The sequence below is a fragment of the Pongo pygmaeus genome, chromosome 1, assembly GCF_028885625.2.
Source record: "Pongo pygmaeus isolate AG05252 chromosome 1, NHGRI_mPonPyg2-v2.0_pri, whole genome shotgun sequence".
Classification (NCBI taxonomy): domain Eukaryota; kingdom Metazoa; phylum Chordata; class Mammalia; order Primates; family Hominidae; genus Pongo; species Pongo pygmaeus.
The window spans coordinates 137,749,655-137,771,225 of record NC_072373.2 but is presented as its reverse complement, the minus strand read 5'-3'; the positions used below and the strand labels follow the sequence as shown (position 1 = coordinate 137,771,225).

Genomic DNA, 21,571 nt, shown 5'->3' with positions numbered 1-21,571 from the left:
GGCCTCACCTTTCTCTGGTGCCTCCTTGATTAGCTTAATAATTGACCTTCTGAATTCTTTTTCTGGCAATTCTGAGATTTTGTCTTGGTTTGGATCCATTGCTGGTGAGCTAGTGTGATGTTTTGGGTTCTTAAAGATCCTTGTTTTGTCATATTACTAGAATTGTTTTTCTGGTTCCTTCTCATTTGGGTAGACTGTTAGAAGGAAGATCTGGGACTCAAGGGCTGCTATTTAGATTCTTTTGTCCCACAGAGTGCTCCCTTGATTTGGTGCTCTCCTCCTTTCCCTAGGGATGGGGCTTCCTGAGAGCCAAATTGCAGTGATTGTTATTGTTCTTCTGGATCTAGCCACCCAGCAGAGCTACCAGGCTTCTGGCAGCTACTAGGGAGTGTCTGCAAAGGGTCCTGTGATGTGATCCGTCTTCAGCTGTGGATACCAGCACCTGCTCCAGTGGAGGTACAGGGGAGTGAAGTGGACTCTGTGAGGGTCCTTAATTGTATTTTTTTTAAGTGCACTGGTTTTGTGTTGGTTGGCCTCCAGCCAGGAGGTGGTGCTTTCAAGAGTGCATCAGCTGCAGTAGGATAGGGAGGATACAAGCTTGCTCTGGGGTCAGGCAGTGGGCAGGGCCATAGAACTCCCAAGAGATTAAGTCCTTTGTCTTCGGCTACCAGGGCCAGTAGAGAAAGACCATCAGTTGGGGGTACCATTGTGTGATTCCCAGGCCAATGGAGTTGTGTTCCCAGGGGGATTATGGCTAACTCTGCTGTGTCACACAGGTCACTAGGGAAGTGGGGGAAAGCTGGCAACCACAGGCCTCACCCAGCTTCCACACAGCCTGCAGCCTAAAAGGTCAGACTCACTCCCACCGTGCCCCCACAACAGCACCAAGTTTATTTCCAGGCAGCTGATGAGCAGGGCTGAGAACTTGCCCCAGGCTACAGGCCTCCCAGCTGAGAAAGCAAGCTGACTCACAGTTCCTTGCCTTTTCTGGTATGTTTCTGTGGTAGTTCTTGGAGCAAAAGTTCATGATGGGAGTCTCCACATGCCGCTCTGTCCGACCAAGTGGGAACTGCAAGTTAGTCCTACCTCCTATCTGCTATTTTTTCCCAGACCTAACATTTATTTTTAATATTAAACCAACTTTGCATTCTTATAATAAACTCAATTTGATTGAGCTATAATAGCCTTTTTATATAATACTGGATTTGGTCCTCCTAATATTTGCCTTAGAATTTTTGCACATATTTTCAGAATGAGTGACATTAGCGTATGAATTGGTCATGGTCTCATCATAAATCACATGGTACAAATTAAGTAATCTGAGGAAAGTTTAATTATGGGACTGTTTTCCAAAGTGTGAAAATGTGGTCAGAATGAAGGAAACCAAGGGAATAATACACTAATCATAGTTTGAGAGCCCTCACCACCCCTAGACCTCAAGGAAAAAGGTAGGAGTGGACCACGAGGTCTTGTACCAAGGAAGTGCTGCGTGTAGTGGACCAAGCGGGAATGACTTCTGCACCATCCAGTTCCTTATTCTTCATTGGCAAAACTGAGATAAAAGCCAGAGAGCAAGGAAGCCCACTGATGCAGCCCATGCAGATCAGCCTTCTGAAGTACAAAGACAGGTGGAAAAGGGTGAAAATTGTTCAGAATGAAGATACCTGGCACTGCCTATAATTTTCCTTTCTTGTAATATCTTTATCAGGTTTTGGTTGTAATCATTTGGTAAAACAAGTTGGGAAATGTTCCCTCCATTTCTGGAAGAATGTGTCTAAAATTAATGTTAGTTCTTTAAATGTTTAGAAGATCACCCATTGAACTATCTTTTCCTCTGATTTTCTTTGTAGGTTGTCAATTTTTTTTTTTTTTTTTTTTTTTTTTTTTGAGATGGAATCTTCTCTGTTGCCCAGTCTGAAGTGCAATGGTGCCATCTTGGCTCACTGCAGCCTCCGCCTCCTGGGTTCGAGCGATTACAGGCACCCACGCCATGCCTGGCTAACTTTTGTATTTTTAGTAGAAACGCGGTTTCACCATGTTGGCCAGGCCAGGTTGGTCTCGAACTCATGACCTCAAGTGATCTGCCTGCCTCAGCCTCCCAAAGTGCTGGGATTATAGGTGTGAACCACCACGCCTGGCCTGTGGGTAGTCAATTTTTAAAAAGTTTTTGTTATGGAAATTTTCAGAAACACACAAAGATAGACTAATACAGTGCTTACTATACAATGTGTGGTCCATGGAACCAGCAGCGTCAACATCATCTAGAAGCTTGTTAGAAATGCAGACTCTTATCCCCACCCCATATTTACTGAATGAGAATTACTTTTTAACAAGATCCCCAGAAGATGAGCATGCACATTAACATTTGAGAAGCACTGTTGGGGTGTGGTGGTTTGGGTTTCGGTTTTGGTCTGCTCATTCCATCAGTCACTGAGAAAGATGAGTTAAAATCTCTCACCTTAATTGTGGATTGATTATTTCTACTTTTAGTTCTGCAAATTTTACTTTTTGAGACCATGTTATTGGGTATAAATGTAAAATTGTTATGTCTTCCTGGTAAATTGAAACTCATATCACTATGGAGCAACCTTTCTATTTGTTTTTTTTCTTTACAGTCTACTTTGCCGACATTAACATTCTTGTATTAATGTGGTCAAGGACAGTCTGTCTAGATTGATAATCTTTGTCCTTTATGTGGAGAATTTAATCTATTCGCATTTCATGTCACAATTGGTATACAGTATTTGGGTTTAAATCTACCATCTCACTCCTCTATGTGTCCCACTTATTCTGTCTTCCTTTTCTCTCTTGCTTTCTTTTGCATTGAATCATTATTCCATTTTTTAGCCTCTGTTAAATTGTTTTTATATACTCTTTTACTGATCATTAAATGGTTACCCTAAGTGTTAAAACCTGAATTTTTGTCTTATTAAAGTCTAATGTAAGTTAATACTTTTATTGCTTCCTGGACAATTAGCACCTTAGAATGATTTAACTCCATCTATACCTCTTGACTTATGTTCTATTATTGGATATTTTTAGTTTCTCTAAATTTCAAATATATTGCAAGATTATTTATAGCCAATACTCAGCTGGATTTATTCAATTAATTACTCTTTCATTGTTTTTCATTCCTTCTTCTATCCCCATTCTTCCATCTTTGAGATCATTTGCCTTGTGCCTGAAGAATATACTTCTCTTAGTATCAGTTAATAATGAATTTTCTCAATTTTTCTTTGTCAGAAAATTATTTTACTTTCACTTTTGAAAGATATTTTTCTATATTGAAGTTTAGATGAGCAGTTATTTTCTTTCAGCCCATTGAAAATATCATTCCCTTGTCTTTTGGCTTCCATTTGTATCTCTTATTGCTACTCCTTTGAAAGTATTGTGTTTTCTTCCTCTAGCTTCTTTTGAGGTTTTTTTTGTAAGTTTTGGAATGTTCCCAGTTATCTCTTAGATATTGCTTCTATTCAATTCTGCCTCTTCTCTTTAGTCTTTTTTTTAGTGTATCTTGTAGGTCTCTTAATCTCCTTTGTGCTTTACATTATATGTTTGGGGAGTGGTGACTGTGCTTCATTCTGGATATTTTCTTATTCAGCATTCTCTCTTCAGCCATTTCTACTATGCTTTTATGTCTACCCATTAGTTCTTACTTTTAAATACTGTATTTTTCTGTTCTAGGGTTTTCATTTTGTTATTTTATGTAGTTTCCAGTTGTCTGTCAAAAATTTTCAACCTTATAATTTTTCTTTGAATATATTAAACATGTATTTTAAATAATGCTGATAACTTCATTATTTAGATTCCCTGAGGATTGATCTCTGTAGACTGTTTCAGATTTTTATCATATTGTCTTGTTTTATTACATGCCAAACATTGTATATTAAAAATTACAGAGATAACTGGAGACTCAGGATGATGTTATCTTCCTCTAGAATAGATTTATATTTGCTTCTGACATGATTTGTAGCAGTTCCATGTCACTGTAATGTAATCAAAGATTAAGATGATTTCAAGGTGGGATTCACTCCCTGAAAGAACTAGTCTATTTCCTATTCTTATTGTTATTCCTATAGTACGGTCTTTCCAAGTCCTGGTCTCATATTTGGGGAAGGTTGCCCATACCCCTCCCTTCTTGAAGGATACCCTGAACTCTTTTTATTAGCAAAACTGCTCAGTTTCTCAATATCTAAATAGAAAATTAGTGCTCTATCTGTAATTACCTTCTCCAGGATCTCAGACTGTAATTCTTTATAGCCTCATTAGCTCTCTGATGCTAACAAATGTGTTTCAAACAAATGTGGATTGTTTTCCCCCAACTTTTTTCAGTTCTCAGAGAGAGTCGGTTTGAATTATCTTGTCTGCCATTTCTAGAATGGTTAGGGGTCAAATGACATAATGACTGAACTCCTCATAATATATTTGTAGTATTTGCTAATTTTAATATTTTAATCCCCTACATTTGTACAGCACTTAGCAGTTTACAGAATCTTTTTGTTTACATTTTATTATTTAATAAAGGAGGTATTAATATCCCAGTTATAAAGATGAGAAAACTAACTCTCCAAAGAGGGCAAATGACTCAAGCAAGTTCACAACAGCCTAACAACTGAGTTGATACTCAAATTTAAATCTAATTCTCAAGTCTAGTTATTTTCCTACTGTGCCACAGATATAAACTTTCGTGTTATAATATTTATTGTTCTACTTATCAAAGAAAGAATGTAAACTTATGATTCTGTTTTGCTTTGTTTAAAAATGTGATTCAGCATGATTCCACCTTTCCACTGATAGACTCAAGTTCCCAGAACCAGATTAGAAAACGCATCGTACTTGAAAAGTTGAGTAAAGTGTAAGTATGTAATTGCCATTCCAGCTTTGTAGTCGTTTTAAATTAACTTGACATTTATGAGCTCATAATGTGTAAGTATTATCCTCAGATTTTGAACATTTTGAAAAATAATGTGAAAAGTTTACATGGATTTCTTCACTTAAGAAATTTGGATTGTTAAGACATTTTATCCAAGAAATACAAATTTTTGTGTAGAGGACACAGAGGCACATCATAAAGAGGAAGGTTGAGATTGTGGGTTTAGAAGACCAAACTACCTTACTCCCACTTAATCAGTGAAGTCAGGGAAAAAATATCAAAGCTAGACCCATTTAAATACTGATTTGCGGTAAATGTGTCACAGCAGTTTCAGATGCAAATAAGATGTTATTACAAAGTTTTAATGGTCTGTTAACTCACTCTGCATGCATATCCTTAGAACCATTTCACACTCAGCAACATGAGTTTTTGTTCAATTCAACGTTGCACTTTAGCTTTAAACTTCCCGTGGTGGAAATTATTGTTCTTGTAATTAGCCCAGTCATAAATGACATTTAAAAATTGCTATCTTGGTTTTTCTTTCAAAAAGAACTTGAAGATTTTTTTTTCCAGAGGTATGAGGGCTGTGTTGAACTTTTCGATCTGCATTTTCTTATTTTAGCAGAAAACATGGAAAAGTGTGTCAGTCATTATTTAAGGGTTGTGAATATGAAGTTTTATTTTGTAGCAGTTTGAAAATACAGAAAACATTTCACATTAACCAAGGCATGAAGAGTGAAGACAAAACTAATTATGGTATAGGAGTTTTTTGTTGTTTGTTTATGAAAGCTGTTGGGTTTTTTTCTCATTATCAAAGTTAGACCTTTTTTGGTTTTTTATTTGAACCAACCAATTGTAAAAAGTGTTTATTTAGAGTATCAGAGGAAATTAAATATGTTGTATATTAGATGACACTAAGGAATTGTTAATTTGGATGGTTATGATCATTTTATTGTGATTATATAAGAAAGTGCCTTTGTATTTAGAGATAAAAATGGAAACAGGGGTCAAATGACATGACGACAGGGATTTACTTTAAAATATTACTACAAAATAAGAAAAAAAAGTACCAGGTGTGGTGGCTCATGCCTGTAATCCCAGAACTTTGGGAGGCTGAGGCAAGAGGATCACCTGAAGCCAGGAGTTCAAGACCAGCCTGAGCAGCATAGTAAGACCCCATCTCTACAAAAATAAAAATAAAAATTAGGCCGAGCGCGGTGGCTCATGCCTGTAATCCCAGCACTTTGGGAGCCTGAGGCAGACGGATCACAAGGTCAGGAGATCGAGACCATCCTGGCTAACACGGTGAAACCCCATCTCTACTAAAAATACAAAAAAAATTAGCCGGGTGTGGTGGCAGGTGCCTGTAGTCCCAGTTACTCAGGAGGCTGAGGCAGGAGAATGGCCTGAACCCAGGAGGCGGAGCTTGCAGTGAGCCAAGATCGCGCCACTGCACTCCAGCCTGGGCAACAGAGTGAGACTCCCATCTCAAAAAAATAAATAAAAATAAAAATTAATCGAGTGTTGTGGGGCTACTACTCAGGAGGCTAAAGTGGAGGATGACTTGAGCACAAGAGTTTGAGTCTACAGTGAGCTATGATTATGTTCGTGATTAAACTGTTCTCCATAGTGGGTGTACTAATTTACATTCCCACCAACACTGAATGAGGGTTCCCTTTTCTCCACATTTCTCACCAGCATTTGTTATTGCCTGTCATTTGGATTATGCCACTGCACTCCAGCCTGGGTGCTGAAGGGAATGAAAAATGAAGCAAATGTAGCAAAAATTAAGAAATTGAATCTGGAAATAGATATATGGGATTATTACTATTCTTTCTATTTTGGAACATGTGTGAAACTTTTTATACTATCACACTGGTCTTAAAAAGAAGCTTAAAAAAAATAAAGTAACACATACTTTAGATAATGAGGCAGTACAGAATGGTTTAAAGAAGGAAGTAAAAATTACCTGTAATCCCACCACTCAACAATAACTACTACTAATATTTTGATGTATATCCCTGACATATATATGGCATATGTATATTCATTCTATTTGGTTCTCCCTGTGGATAAACCTAGAAGGAATGAAATATGCTTGATATATATTATATATGAAGTACAATGGTATAATACATTTTTATAAAAATAAGATAATACTATGTACATTTTTCACTTCACATCTATCATGAATATCTTTTTATATTAAAAAATAGATTCACATTATTTTAAATGTCTTATTCTATTAAATGGGTATAGCATAATTTATCTAACCAATCACCTATTGATACACATTTGTTTCTGATTTTTCACTACTAAAACTATTTCTGCAACAAGCATATTTTTTATGTTCATCTGATTATTTCCTTAGATTAAATTTTTTTCATAGTAAAACTGTTGGGTCAAACACATTTAAACTGTTAATATATATTGTCAAATTGCTTCCTAAAAAGGTACTAATTTTCACTCCCACCATGGGGATTTAGTAAGGAAAAATATACCACACTCTCAGATTGGACCATTTTGGGGGCAGTTGTGTTCTTTCCATCTTGGTCTAATGTTTGAAAATAAACAGGTAAGTAAAACTACGGACAAGAATTTAAATAACTGCCAAAATGATTTTGTGTTTCAGTGCTTCACACTCAGTAACAGACTACAAAGTGGAGTGTGGGGTTACTATGAATGTTTCCTTATGAGTTCTCACCAATCATAACCTAGGTTAACCTTTAAATCATGACTGCTTCCACCTAAATGCCATTATTACCTATGGAAAATTCAGATCTAGGCATGACCCAAAAAAAGTTTCCATATAATTTTGTTTTAAAATAAATGTAATTTTTTAATTTTCAGATTGCCTGGGCTTCTGGTTCCTCTTCAGATTACATTGGGAGATATTTACACACAACTTAAAAATCTTGTTCGAACTTTCAGGTTAGTATTTATATTACAATTATCCTTCTCAATTATTTTGACTTTATTTATTGCCTTGCAGAATCCAAAGGCACAGAGAAAGTAAGTGACTTACCTTTCAATGTCACAGATCTAAATACAGTATTCTATTTTCTCCTCCACTAAACATTATTTCTCTCTTCTATTGAATGCAACCTTTATTTGCTCAAGCCATTATATATTTCACTTTGGATAGTTTATTTATGGAATAGCCTAAAATTGAGAAGTAAAATTATATCTATGATGCAAAGCCAGTAATACTATGGGTTTAAGTGAAATAGTAAATATATATTGGCTGACCCACACTGCACCAGGCACTATGGGTAATGTAAAAGAAACACAGTGCCACCCTAAAGGAAGAACTCTCATGTGTGAAGATCATGTGAGTACAGTAAACAGTACAAGACAGTGGGCAATTTAATATTGAATTACACAGAACAGACTTAAAGTGCTAAAAACTATAAAGGAAAGGAGAATAGAGAATTGATATCAATTGTGAGTGAAACTGTTGTGATTTTTCCTAAAACTATCAAGATAAAAATAATCAGGCTAAGACTAGGTTCTCTCTACCAAGAAGCATAGCAATAAGCCTCTAAATGCCTTATTAGTAGAGGTGTACCAAATACACATTTCAGCCAAATGCCAGTGACCAAATATTAAAATTAACATTTGCCTTTGGCTAATGTTGCACTGACACAGAATAAACTTCTAGGGTGGAAGAATTCATTCATCCAAGAAATTTATCATATATATTTATTATTATAGTTTATTGTTGTCAACAATAGCAGTCAGATTTTAGAAGTGTAAAATTACAGTACAGGAACAGTTTCTTGGCACAGTCAGCTGTTAGATTTCTCTTGCAGTCACATACTGTACATTAGTAACACCTAATAGACATCATTTTAAACTGGCAAATTTAAAAACATCAGTAACCTTTTTGTATGCCAAAAGTAATTCAGGAAAAAGTTTTTCAATAAGGCTTTTACTAGAAAGAGGTTTGTATCTAGAATTCATAGTTTAAGGCAAACCTCAAAAATTATTTGTCTTCAAAGAATTGTCTTCAGCTACTGAAAAGGATAATTTGTAATAATTTACATTAAACTATCAAACCTTCATAGATTCCAAACTATAGATGTCTTAAAACATTCTTCTAGAGTCTTCTGTAGTGAACTTTGAGTAAACAAAATGTACTTGGGATATCTCCGTTTTCTCTAAGTTTTATCTTAACACTTTTTAATATCATGATTAGATATTATATTGGATTATTATATATCTGTTGTTTATATATAATTTGGGAATTTTTCCAACTCATGATAGTTTGAGGGGACATTGATTTTCATTCATCATCAGTTCCCCAACAGAAATTTAAATACAGGTCTTCAAGGTTATTTTCTTTAATGTTGTGACTACTAGTAGGTAATACATTTCTGCAAAGTTTGAGTTATTATAAAATCTAATCTCTATTATTCTGTTTTAGATTATTTAAATTTTTATTAACCTGTTCCCAAGATATGTTCTTGAGAAAGTAATCTAGTGTATTCAATATTTGTATTAACTATCATTCTATTTTCCTAAATAATTGAAAGTTATTACTGATTGTTTTATACTTAAAATTAAGCTTTCACAGGCATCATTAATTATTGTGGTATTTTACACTTCAGTTGGCTGATAAAACAAGCACATAAAGACATTTTCACTTCATTTTATCTAGGATGTTTATATTTGAAAGTGAATGTTTAGGTAATGATAAACTGAATGATATGATTGTTCTAATTACTAAGATTTTTACCCTCATTAGGTGTCATGAAAACTATGCAATTTGAAGATTATTGATCACTCACAAGTTCAGGGATGTCAATCCTCAGATTGGCCTTGGCCTTTGCCAAAAGAGGATTTGAGCAAAATAACAAGTCCAAAGCTGAACTTGTCTGCATGCTGTGTGTCCTGTTAGTAATGATGAGAGACATTTTTTAGATACACTGTCTTACACCTATCACAGAACCATGCATCCAAAAGGAGATAAAAAGTATTTAACAACTGTCTACACTGATGATAAAGTTTAAATAGATATACACAGTATGGAAACACTGAAGTTTAGGATTTGTTCAGGATTTATCAGGGAGTGAATATCATCATACTAACATAAAGTCGAGTGAGGGAAGATGAAGGTCAGATCAGGCAGAGGCTGATCATTGATTTTTTTTTTTTTTTTTTTAAAGACAGGGTCTTGCTCAGTTGCCCAGCCTGGAGTTCAGTGATGCGATCATGGCTCACTGCAGCCTTAACTTCTGAGCTCAAGCCGCAGCCTGGCTAATTTTTTTTTTAAGTTTTCTGTAGAGATAGGGGTCAGTCTCACTATGTTGCCCAGGCTGGTCTTGAACTCTTGCCCTCAAGGGATCCTGCTGCCTGTCAAAGTGCTGGGATTACAGGCACAGGCAAGAGCCACAGCTCCTGACCATTTCATTGATTTTCAAAGGACTTGCCATTCACCTTCCTGCAGACAACACTTATTTAATCACCATTCTGAGCAAACTGATAAAGTTATGTTGTACATATCAGAAAAGATTAGAATAAGCCCTATGGTCTCCAACTACACATTTTTTATCTAGCTTATGTAGAATAGGTTAACTAGCAATTTAATTTACTTTGTCTATATTTTTTAGAACAATATTTTTCTATAGATCTAATTTGATGTCTCTTTTTTAAAAAACTATTCTGAGGTTCTCAAAAGTTACTAGAAACTTTAGGGAAAAAATGTTAGTCTATCCCAGATACTTCTAATCAGTGAGATTTGCTCAAATTTGGAAGGTTATTAGAATCACCTAGGGAGCCTTTAAAAATTGCCACCTGGGTCCTACCCCCCCCAACAACCCCTGCCCCATCCCCCAAGGATTCTGATTTAATTGGTTTGGCATATGGCATTCAAGAGACAGGATTTTAATGCTGTCCAGGTGATTTTAATGGGTAGTCAAAGCTGAGAACCTACTGCTGTAGGGCATAATGCAAAAAATAATAATAATAATTTTGGGACAAATACCTCACTGACCTTCCCAGTCCCTTGGTTTTCCTGCCTGCTCCCTTCTGGCAGCCAGTCAATAATTTTAGAACTTTTACTGAATGGAGACTGGTAATAGTGACATTTCTATTGTAGTGATTCTTCACAGTTTTTTTTTTTCTCCTACGTCTAAGGACCTCTTTATTTTTCTACCATAGAATTGATAAGTAGTGACTAATTTGTGTTTTTTAAAATATAATTATTATTAATGAGAAATACAGCCAGGCACAGTGGCTCATGTCTGTAATCCCAGCACTGCAGATATGAGGAGACATTCAACTGCCCTTTTCCTCTTATAAACTATTATGACTTTTTTCTGTCATTCCTATTTTCTGGCTCTAAGTCCCTTCTAATTACTTTCTGCATTATTTAAAGACTTGATTATATGACATCTGAGATTTGCTTCAAAATTATCTAGATTAGCAGTAGTGTTGAATATGGGGTTGTACAGAAGAAACATGATTAGCTGGGAGTTGGTAATTGTCAAAGTTGTGATGTGTATATAGGAATTTATTTTATATTCTCTCCACTTTTATATATGTTTGAAATTTAATAAAAAGCTTTGGGAAAATAAGCCCAAAAAAGTATGCTTTATTTTGGTAGGAGGTGTTATAAAATTCTGTTCCAAAAACCTTGGTGTTAATTATTTTTGAAAATCTTTACTCTTTAGTAACTGTAAGTCAAAGTCTGTAGCTTTGATAAAAATTGCTTAAATTGGCTTCACTGTCCTTCAGAAAAGTGTCAGTTGCTTAGAATACAGAATGACCTCTGGTAAGACAACTGATTTGAAGTCTTCAGATTCCAGATTCTGGACAACATTGGCAGGTCTGTGACAGTTTGTAGGCTACAGCTGCCAGGTGAAGCTTCTGGAAAAATGCCATATTGATGACAGTAACTATTGTTGAGAAATCTTTTCAATCAATACTGATAGTGGGAAAGAGTTGACATAAATAACCATATCCTTCTCTCTGAAATGACAATCAATAATGGGAACTTGTAGAACAGTGATTCTCAAGCCAGTTGTGCATCAGAATTACCTGGGGAGCTTTTAACAACTATAGATGTCTGGCTCCACCCTAGAGATTGAGTTTCATTCGGCTAGGGTTGGGCTCAGACATTAGTATTTTCTAAAAGCCCCCCTTAGATGATTCTAATATGTAGCCAGTGTTGAGAGCCTATTTTGGGACCTAAACATAAAGCAGCTTTTTTGGCTCTATGAGAATTTCCCCAGTGAATAGAGCTGTCTTTTCCACTGAATTGCATTACAAATCTGCTATCTAGAATGTTACATTGGTTTACCTGTCATAGTGTAAAGCAGGTTCCATCAGAATCTGCTTGATAATGATTCACTGTCATCAGTGTTGAATCAAGATATTTTTCTAAATTAGATTTGAATTAAAATTTATTTTTACACAAAAGTCCATTTTAAATTTAATCAGTGAAGAATCAACGTATTTCAATCTGTATGAATTTCAAATTATGTTTTGAAAATCTGCTTTTCATTTATTTTTATTTTTGAGACAGAGTCTCACTCTGTCACCCAGGTTGGACTGCAGTGTCGTGATCTCAACTCACTGCAACCTCTGCCTCCCGGGCTCAAGCAATCCTCCCACCTTAGCCTCCTGAGTAGCTGGGACTACAGACACACACCAGCATGCTCCGCCAATTTTTGTATTTTTTGTAGAGACGAGGTTTCACCATGTTGCCCAGGCTGGTCTCGAACTCCTGAGCTCAAGCAATGTGCCTGCCTCAGACTTCCAAAGTGCTGGTATTACAGGCATGAGCCACCATGCCTGGCCTGAAAAATCTGCTTTTTAAATGTTTTCTATCAAATATTACTGTTTCCCTTTTGAATTGTCACTCAAACAATAGTAAATACATTCATTTAGCACTGTGCTGGAAATTATTTTGGCTCAGCAATAGGAAAAATATGAAAACAGGTGAAATTTTGCTAGTTTGCTACTAGAAGTACTTTGAAATGAAATGAAATGAAAGCAAAACCTCTTATTTGTGTTCTCTCCAGTGCCTGGAACAGTGATAATACAGCAGACACTCTAAATACATTTTTGGTGAATGTATAAGTGAATTATGAAATCTTAAATCTGTCTTAACTCTAGGAGATTTGAGTATAATAGAAAAGGAAATACTTTTTTGAGTTGTATCTTGCTCTGTCGTCCAGGCTGGAGTGCAGTGGTGCAATCTTGACTCACTGCAACCTCCACCTCCTGAGTTCCAACAATTCTCTTGCCTCAGGCTCCCAAGTAGCTGGGATTACAGGCATGCGCCACCACACCCAGCTAATTTTCATATTTTTAGTAGAGACAGGGTTTCACCATGTTGGCCAAGCTGGTCTCGAACTGCTGACCTCATGATCTGCCTGCCTCGGCCTCCTAAAGTACTAGGATTACAGGCGTGAGCCACCACACCCGGCCAGGAAAGGAAATTCTATTTTTTTGTCATTTTATTCCTATATGCTTATCCTTATTTGAGCTAGCTCCTTTGGCTATATGCTAGATACTGTTTTATTTGCTACAGGTACACCAGTGAACAAAACACACAAATCCCTTCACTCATGGAACTTACATTCTAATAGAGGGAGTACAAAAATATGCCCTTTTCCTTTGAAGCAGGGAAATCAGATAGTACTAAGGAGGGAGAAAGTTGCACTTTTTAATAGGCTGGTTAGGGAAGACTTCATTGAGAAGACACTGTTTGTGTAAAGACCCGAAAGGAGGTAGGGGAGCAAGCTGTGTTGCTGTCTGTGAAACCACAGCAGACAAGGAATAGCAGGTGCAAAGACTAAACCAGGAGCAGACCTGGTGTATTCACAGAATATTTAGGTTGCTGGTGAGGCTAGAGAAATGAGCAGAGGCAAGAGTAGAGAGATATGTGGTCAGAGAAGTATGGGATTGGGGTTGGGTGTAGTACAGACTGTATAGGCCCTGTAGCTATGATCATTCTTTGACCTTTACTCTGAGTGAGATGGAGGGTAATTGCTAGGTTCTGAACAGAGGAATGACATGATCTAACGTACATTTTTTAACAGCATCATTTTGGCTGCCAAGCTGATAATTACAACAGATGGGCAGAGGCAGAGAGACCAATACAGCTAGAAATAGCCAGGGCAGTTTTGGTAATCTAGGTAAGAAATGGTGTGGCTGAAGAGAAAGCAGTGGAGGTAATAAGAAGTGATCAGATCCTATTTTGAAGGTGGAATCATTAGATTTGGTGACTGGCTGGACATGGGATGTGAGAGAGTCAAGTTTAACCATAAGATCTGTGGCCTGAGCAACTGGATTCTGGAAGGACAGGGTAAGCCATTTACTGAGATAGGAGTGTCACACCATCCTTAGTTTTGGGAGAAGGATGAGGTGCCCAATTTTGGCTCTACCAAATTTTGAGATGCCTATTAGACATCCAAGTAGGAGTGTCAAGTGGACCCTTAGATATAGAAATCTGGAATTCAAGGAGGAGGTCCAGACTAGAGGTAATACATTTGAGAGTTGTCAGCATATAGTTTCTAATATTTAAAGTCGTAAGATTGGATAACATCACCAAGGGAAAGAGTGTTTGTTTATACAGGAGAGAAGAGACCTAAGGCCAGAGGCCCTGGGACACTCCAGTATTAAAAGGTCCAAGGAGGGTGCTCATGAGAGGTGGGGGAACCAGGCAAGTGAAAACCTGGTGAAGAAAATGTTTCCTGGAGAAGGGAGTGATTGTCAAGTGCTGGACAGATTAAGATGAGGGTTGCAAAATGTCCGTTGGATTTGGCAGTATGGCTGTCTCTTGTATAGTTAATCCTCACAAGAACCCTATGAGATGGGTGATATTATTGTCCTTATTTTACCAAAGTAAGTTTCACAGCCATCAAACAATGTGTCCAAAATAAAACACTACTGAGGACAGATCTGGATATTAAACCCATATCTTTCAGACTCTAACCTTTATATACTGTACTTCCTTTTTCTATCATCTAGGCTTTTTTAAATTTTGGAAAATGATGGGGAAAATTCAGATTAATGTAACAAAATATATCCTCCACTCAGAATTAATAGATTTTAATATTTTCTAAAATTTGATTCAGGTATATATTTTAAAGAAAACATTATAATTAATTTATTCAAAAAGTATTAATTGAATGCCTACTGACTGCCAGCCACTTGTTCTGGAAACTTGGAATAAATAGTGAAATACACAAAGACTCTTGCCCTCTGACAAGAAAAAACAGAAAATAAACAACAATTATATATTAGAAGGCAATAAGTGGTATGGAAAAAAAAGAAAAACATATAGCAGAATAAGAAGGTCAGGAGTATTGGGTTTGGGAGATAGAGGGCAAGTTGTACTTTTTAATACTGTGGTCCAGATAGGCCTTATTGCAAAGATGACATAAGGAAACTTACCTGGCAGAAGATTGTTTCAGATGGACGGAATAGCTGATGCAAAGGAGGAAGAGGGCATGAAGTCAGTCCCCTTTGTTCCCTTTCCCAACCCATTCTTCATTCCTCCCCAGAAGCAACTGCTACTGTGAAGTAGATGTGTATCCTTCTAGTCTTTTTTTATATGTTTACTGCCATAAACAATATTTAGTATTTAGTCTGTTCTTGATTTATATAAATAATGCTATACCAGCTGGGCCCCGTAGCTCATACTTGTAATCCCAGCATTTTGGGAGGCCGAGGCGGGTGGATCACTTGAGGCCAGGAGTTAGAGATCAGCCTGGGCAACATAGTGAAAGCCCACCTCTACAAAAATACAAAAATTAGGCGTGGTGGCATATGCCTGTAATCCCAGCTGCTTGGGAGGCTGAGGCAGAAGAACTGCTTGAACTCGGGAGGTGGAGGTTGCAGTGAGCTGAGAGCATGCCACTGCACTCCAGCCTGGGTGACAGAGCAAGACTCTGTCTAAAAAAAAAAATGCCATACAATGTTTGCTTTCTTTCATTCAAAATTATGATGAGCAAAATATGTAAATCTAGTTTATTCATTTTAACAGCTATTTAATATTTTATAAATATGCCACAGTTTATTTTTCTATTACAAGCAGAGTTGCATTAAAACCCATTTTTTAACACACTTTTTTTTTATGTATAAGTGAGAGTATTTTTAGGCTTTATATCTAGAAGTATATAAATAGCTGGGCTGTTTATATGCATTTTCAACTTTATTAGATATTGCCAAATTGTCATTCAATTGCTCACATCAATGGTGTGTTAAAGGCACTATTTCTTCCAATCCTTACCAACCCTTGGTATTGTCAGTCTTTCATTTTTCCAGGTGGATGGAGTGAATTATTGTCTTTATATTAATTTCTCAAATTATTAGTGAGACTGAGCTTTTCAAATTTTACTGTCCATTTCAGATTTCCTCCTCTATAAATTCCCTGTTCATATCCTTTACCATTTATGTATTGGCTGATATTTTCTTATTGATTTATATAATTTTTAAATTTAGAGTGATCTTTCTAAATGCTTTCTGAGAATCTAAGATGACTACAGAGTTTTTTGTTGCCATTAATGGCTAAGTGATAAAATTTACTTCTGATTTTTTTTAAAACTTAAGTTTTCTTTAATAAAGACCTATTCTTATAATTTATTAAGCCAACTCTCATTTCTGTAAATTATGCATTATAACATGCCTTAATTGCCTGCTACCAACCTAGCACCCGATGGAAAGGTACAGAAAATGAAGTAAAATTAAAATCAGAAATTGCTTACCTTAAGCCAGACACAGCGGCATGTACCTGTCATCCCAGCTACTCAAGAGGCTGAGTCAGGAGGATCTCTTGAGCCCAGGAATTCAAGGCTACAGTGCGCCATGATCATGCCTATGAAGAGCCACTGCACTGCAGCCCAGGCAACATAGCAAGACCCCGTTTCTTTAAAAAAAAAAAAAAAAGAGAGAGAAGAAAGAGAGAGAGAAAGGAAGGGAGGGAGGGAGGGAGGGAGGGAGGGAAAGACGGGAGGGGAGGAATTGCTTGGTTAGGGGAAAGCATAGAGAATATTATGTTTGTTGGGGATGTGTGTGTTTTAATCAAGCAATTTAGTTTCCCACATTGTTCCTACATGCTTATCTTGTCTAGTAGTAATATTATTAAAAACATATAAAAGTGCGGCTGGAACACTTCCTTTTGAGATGGCCATTATCAGATAGTGACTATTGAGCCACGTTATTGTACTATTGACTCTTTCTTGTCAAATATAACCAGTATTTAGAAAAAATAGTGCTTCTTTGGCACATTATTATAAATCTGATGTTATCTAGAAAGAAATAGAACGTTTATTTAAAGGTAATACTCTTTGGATAAATTTTATCTTTCAGGTTAACAAATAGAAATATTATACACAAACCTGCGGAATGGACTTTAATTGCTATGGTGTTGCTGTCATTGTAAGTACTCTCTCAGATTTTAACTCTAAATACTAAATGTGAAGCATATTGATTAGGGAAAAACAAAGTGATCCATTGATTTTGTAAACTGCCTTGGAAAATATCATACCTCTATTTTGTGCCTTATTTTCCTTTCCTATGTAAGAAAACAATTTTTATTTAAAGTGATATGTAATTATTCTCTATATTTTTTACCATCTTTTCTTCTGAATACCTTATTCTTTACAAATACTATTTGTTTTCATCTCTTTTTTGTTTTTTTTTTTGAGACAGGGTCTCACTCTGTCGCCCAGGCTGGAGTGCATTGGCGTGATCTCGGCTCACTGCCACCTCTGCCTCCCAGGCTCAAGCAATTCTCCCACTTCAGCCTCTCTAGTGGCTGGGACTACAGTCACACACCACCATGCCTGGCTAATTTTTGTATTTTTTGTAGAGACAGTGTCTCGCTATATTGCCCAGGCTGGTCTTGAACTCCTGGACTCAAGAGATCCACCTGCCTCTACCTCCCAAAGTGCTAGGATTATAGGCATGAGCCACCACACCCAGCCTGTTATCATCTTTGAAAAAGACAAATATCCTCATGTGGAGTATATACAGAATAGTCTTTTAGTTTCATTTTTAGTAGTCTATTGTATTAACATTGAATGGGCTTCATTATTTTACATCTGTATTTTTACATATCTAATATTATTTTGTTTTTCAACATACTTTATTAGCACCAAAAAAGTTTTTCAGATTAATATACATTTTTAAAATCTAACAGGTTTAAAGGAACTAAACCAGATGCTTACTACAAAAGCATATATAAAACATTTACTACTCATTCAGCTTTTAAGAAACCACTAGTGGTTTCTAAGGCTATTTATCAATAGGGTTAAAACTATTTAATAAGTGTAGTGTTTTTCAGCTTGAATTGTAAAATTCTTCTTTTGAGGATCATTCATTATTGCATTACTGTTGCTGCTTGGTGCTTGTTAGAGGTCATTGAAGCCCATAGGACATTAAAAACTTACCAGACACTCACAGGTCAAAAAGTGTTATGAATCAATCTCATAGCCTTTCCAGCCTTGCTTTCTCTTTCTTTGATATTACTTCAGTCTGACATGTTATTCTGGCTTTACTGTCCCTAGGAAGGCTGTGCTGAGAAGCATTAGAGTAGGCTTCAGTGAGCCAGAATCTGTGTCACCCAACTAGATGCAACTCACATGATTCATTAAATCAGAACACAGAAAATAACTTTACTTGAATGCCCTGATATAAATTTTTTATCAACCATAAGAACAAATCTTTTGTCATTTCTACTATTCAGTGTTCCAGCTGAATTGGTAATTTGTGAAACAGATCTTATTAATTTTTTAGAAAGTTCTTTCCATTTTATGAAATTTGTAAATATTTTGGTCACCGGCAAAGAAAATATCAGTATCTCTGCTCACCCACCAGATCATATGCCTGCTAATAAACCCTTATAGACAACTGTTTAACTGTACTTCTGCAATTCATTATACTAAAGGGAGAAGTAACTTTTTTGGTTGACAAGTCAGAGGCCTAGGCTCAGCACTAATCTCAGAATCTTGCTTTCTAAGCCACTTACTGAAAGTATTATCGTCATGAGCACTGCTTACTGAAGACACATTAAGTCCTACTGTTTTTGGATTAAGTTTTTGCCACATCTTATCTAAAATATATAGCAAAGAACTGAAGAAGTATGGAAAATGAAATAATAAAGGCTACCATTAAAATTTCATATGATTATTCCATACAAAAGTAAACCTCTCTAGTGTTTGATTTTAATAGAGGCATCCATGTGGCACAAAATACTGAAAGCTTTGCTAGTCCTTTTATGCACTGTTTGACTTCTTTAACTTTGGATATAATGTAGGGAACCTCTTATTTCAAGAGTCAGTGACCCATAAAAATTGTGCCTTAATTGAATTCATGGAACAAATTGCACACATTTTACTGTAGTGTACTGCATGTTTTATATTGGGTAATCAATCTTTTTTTTTTTCTTTGAGATGGAGTCTCACTATGTTGCCCAGGCTGGAGTGCAATGGCACAATCTCGACTCAGTGCAACCTCTGCCTCCCGGGTTCAAGCAATTCTCCTGCCTTAGCCTCCTGAGTAGCTGAGATTACAGGCACCTGTCACCATGCCCAGTAGAGTTGGGGTTTCACCATGTTGGTCAGGCTCGTCTCGAACTCCTGACCTTGTGATCCACCTGCCTCGGCCTCCCAAAGTGCTGTGATTACAGGCATGAGCCATTGCATCCAGCCTAGGGCACTCAATCTTGAAATTGTAGCAGTAAACACTATTTGCTTTTGTCATTCACCTTGCATCCCTTCTCTCTTTCGTTATGCCCTAATCCCTACCTCTAGATCTAACCTTCCTTCTCCTAGTCATTGGTCAACTGGACAACTAAAATCTTCCCCAGTTAGGGGAAACCCTTTTGGCTTCTTTAAAAATCTTTGGTCACTATAGACACCAAGACAAGTGGTGTTTCCTAGGTTTTTGCCTTTGAAATCTTGTTTTCTGATAATTCTAACTTTTGCTCTAGGCCTTCCTTGCAGATTCTTTTCATTCTGCATTTGCACATTCTGTATCTTCACTAGCTGAATCTCCCTATTCTTTTGATCATCAGCTTCTAAGACTTCTGTCTCCTGCCCAATATTATTTTCTTATTTCCTCTTTTCTCAGAAATTCCCCTTTAGCTTTTCATATTTCTGCCCCCACTGGAAATCTGTGGCTCAACTGATAGACTTTTTAATCTCCAGCTTTGTCCATTTATCACCTTTTTACAGAAAATACTACTGTACAAGTTAGGGATAAAATTAAAATACATATTCATCATGTTAAAACTCCATTGACTTCTATAAAGTATAATTATACTTTAATGTGTATTTCCACCCCTTTTCTCCCCCTTACAGTTTTCACAATTACATTTTAGAGAAGGCATTTTGTCATTGGGGAAAGCAAAAGCAGGCATGAGGGCCAGCATTGGATAAATAGCCTTACAGTGAAAAATATGGAGACTTTAGAAGCCCAGAGACATGCACATATAAAGAGAAAGGACGAAACACATGCACACGTTATTTGTGGAGAAGTAACCCCACCTTTCAGCCTTTTAGCTTATTGCCACTAACATTGACTGTAGGCATACATGGGTGTATGTCATTTTTAAAAATAATTATCCTATTATTCAGAAAATTTTCACATCCACTCTCAAATTTCCAATGGAATTTTTAAGTCACAACTTGTAGACATTTCTAGAATTCATGTTTAAAAACAAACTGCTTATAAGTCTTTATAGCTAGGCAAAAGATTCTAAATGGCAGTTGTCACTTAAGATGAATATAAGATAATATGTTCAGTAGAACTGTTCTTTATATATGAATATTGCTAAGTTTTATTATTACTATAATAGCATTTGTTGTATCCATGAAAGCTGTTTTCAGAGTTCCTCGTGAACTCTTAGAAGAGGATACATACATATACCTATATATAATTGTATTAGTATGTTGCTATAATGCCACAAGTCTAACTCTTGTTAAAGGGGGAAAAAAGTCAACATTTTGACCAAAACATGATAGTCTAGGATAACATAAATAAAACTGAGTCTTGAATTTTCACACCTTTATTCTTAAAGGAAATAAGGAGTTTTGGTAGTAAGCCATCTTCTCCTGGTGACTTTCATTGTTCTTTCACAGATGTATTAACATTTTTTAAATCTGTGCCAGGTGCAGTGGCTCATGCCTATAATCCCGGCATTTTGGGAGGCTGAGGCAGGAGGATTGCTTGAGCCCAGGAGTTGAAGACCAGCCTGAGCAACATAGTGAGACCCCATCTCTACAAAAAATAAAAACATTAGCCAGGCACAGTGGCATATGTCTGTAGTCCTAGCTACTAGGGAAGCTGTGGTGGGAGGATCGCCTCAGCCCAGGAGATCAAGGCTGCAGAGAGCCATAATCGTGCCACTGCACTCAAGCCTAGGTAACAGAGCAATACCTTATCTCAAATAATAATAATAATTTGGACCATAACATGTAATTTATCAATGTATACTGATGGAAATTGTATTTGCGTATCTCAGAAAAAAATCTGATCAAACAGAGTTGGTACAGTTGATCATTGCACACTCAATGAAATGCATCCCATATGAAAATACATCATGACCCATTCCCACTTCATTTAGGTTTCTCACTGATTCCATGGGACTTGAATTACTATTGTGATTGCAACATTTATTGATATTTATACTATGAATTCAGCCCTAAGTGGTCACCCAAGAGCACATGGAAAGACCTTTTA

The 21,571-nt window shown here is 36.5% G+C and overlaps 1 protein-coding gene across 7 annotated transcripts in view; it reads left to right on the top strand.

Annotated features, from left to right (window-relative positions):
- Positions 1–21,571, top strand: part of RPAP2 (RNA polymerase II associated protein 2) — an 88,239-nt gene that overhangs the window by 29,581 nt on the left and 37,087 nt on the right. For 6 of the 7 annotated variants that reach the window (XM_054476331.2, XM_063664819.1, XM_063664818.1 and 3 more), the window contains 3 exons: positions 4,773–4,855; positions 7,724–7,804; positions 17,198–17,266. In XM_054476331.2, the coding sequence (XP_054332306.1) occupies positions 4,773–4,855; positions 7,724–7,804; positions 17,198–17,266 (233 nt within the window). Of the gene's footprint in view, positions 1–4,772; positions 4,856–7,723; positions 7,805–17,197; positions 17,267–19,281; positions 20,412–21,571 lie in introns of those variants that run through there. The other variant, XM_054476339.2, reaches the window with a different exon arrangement.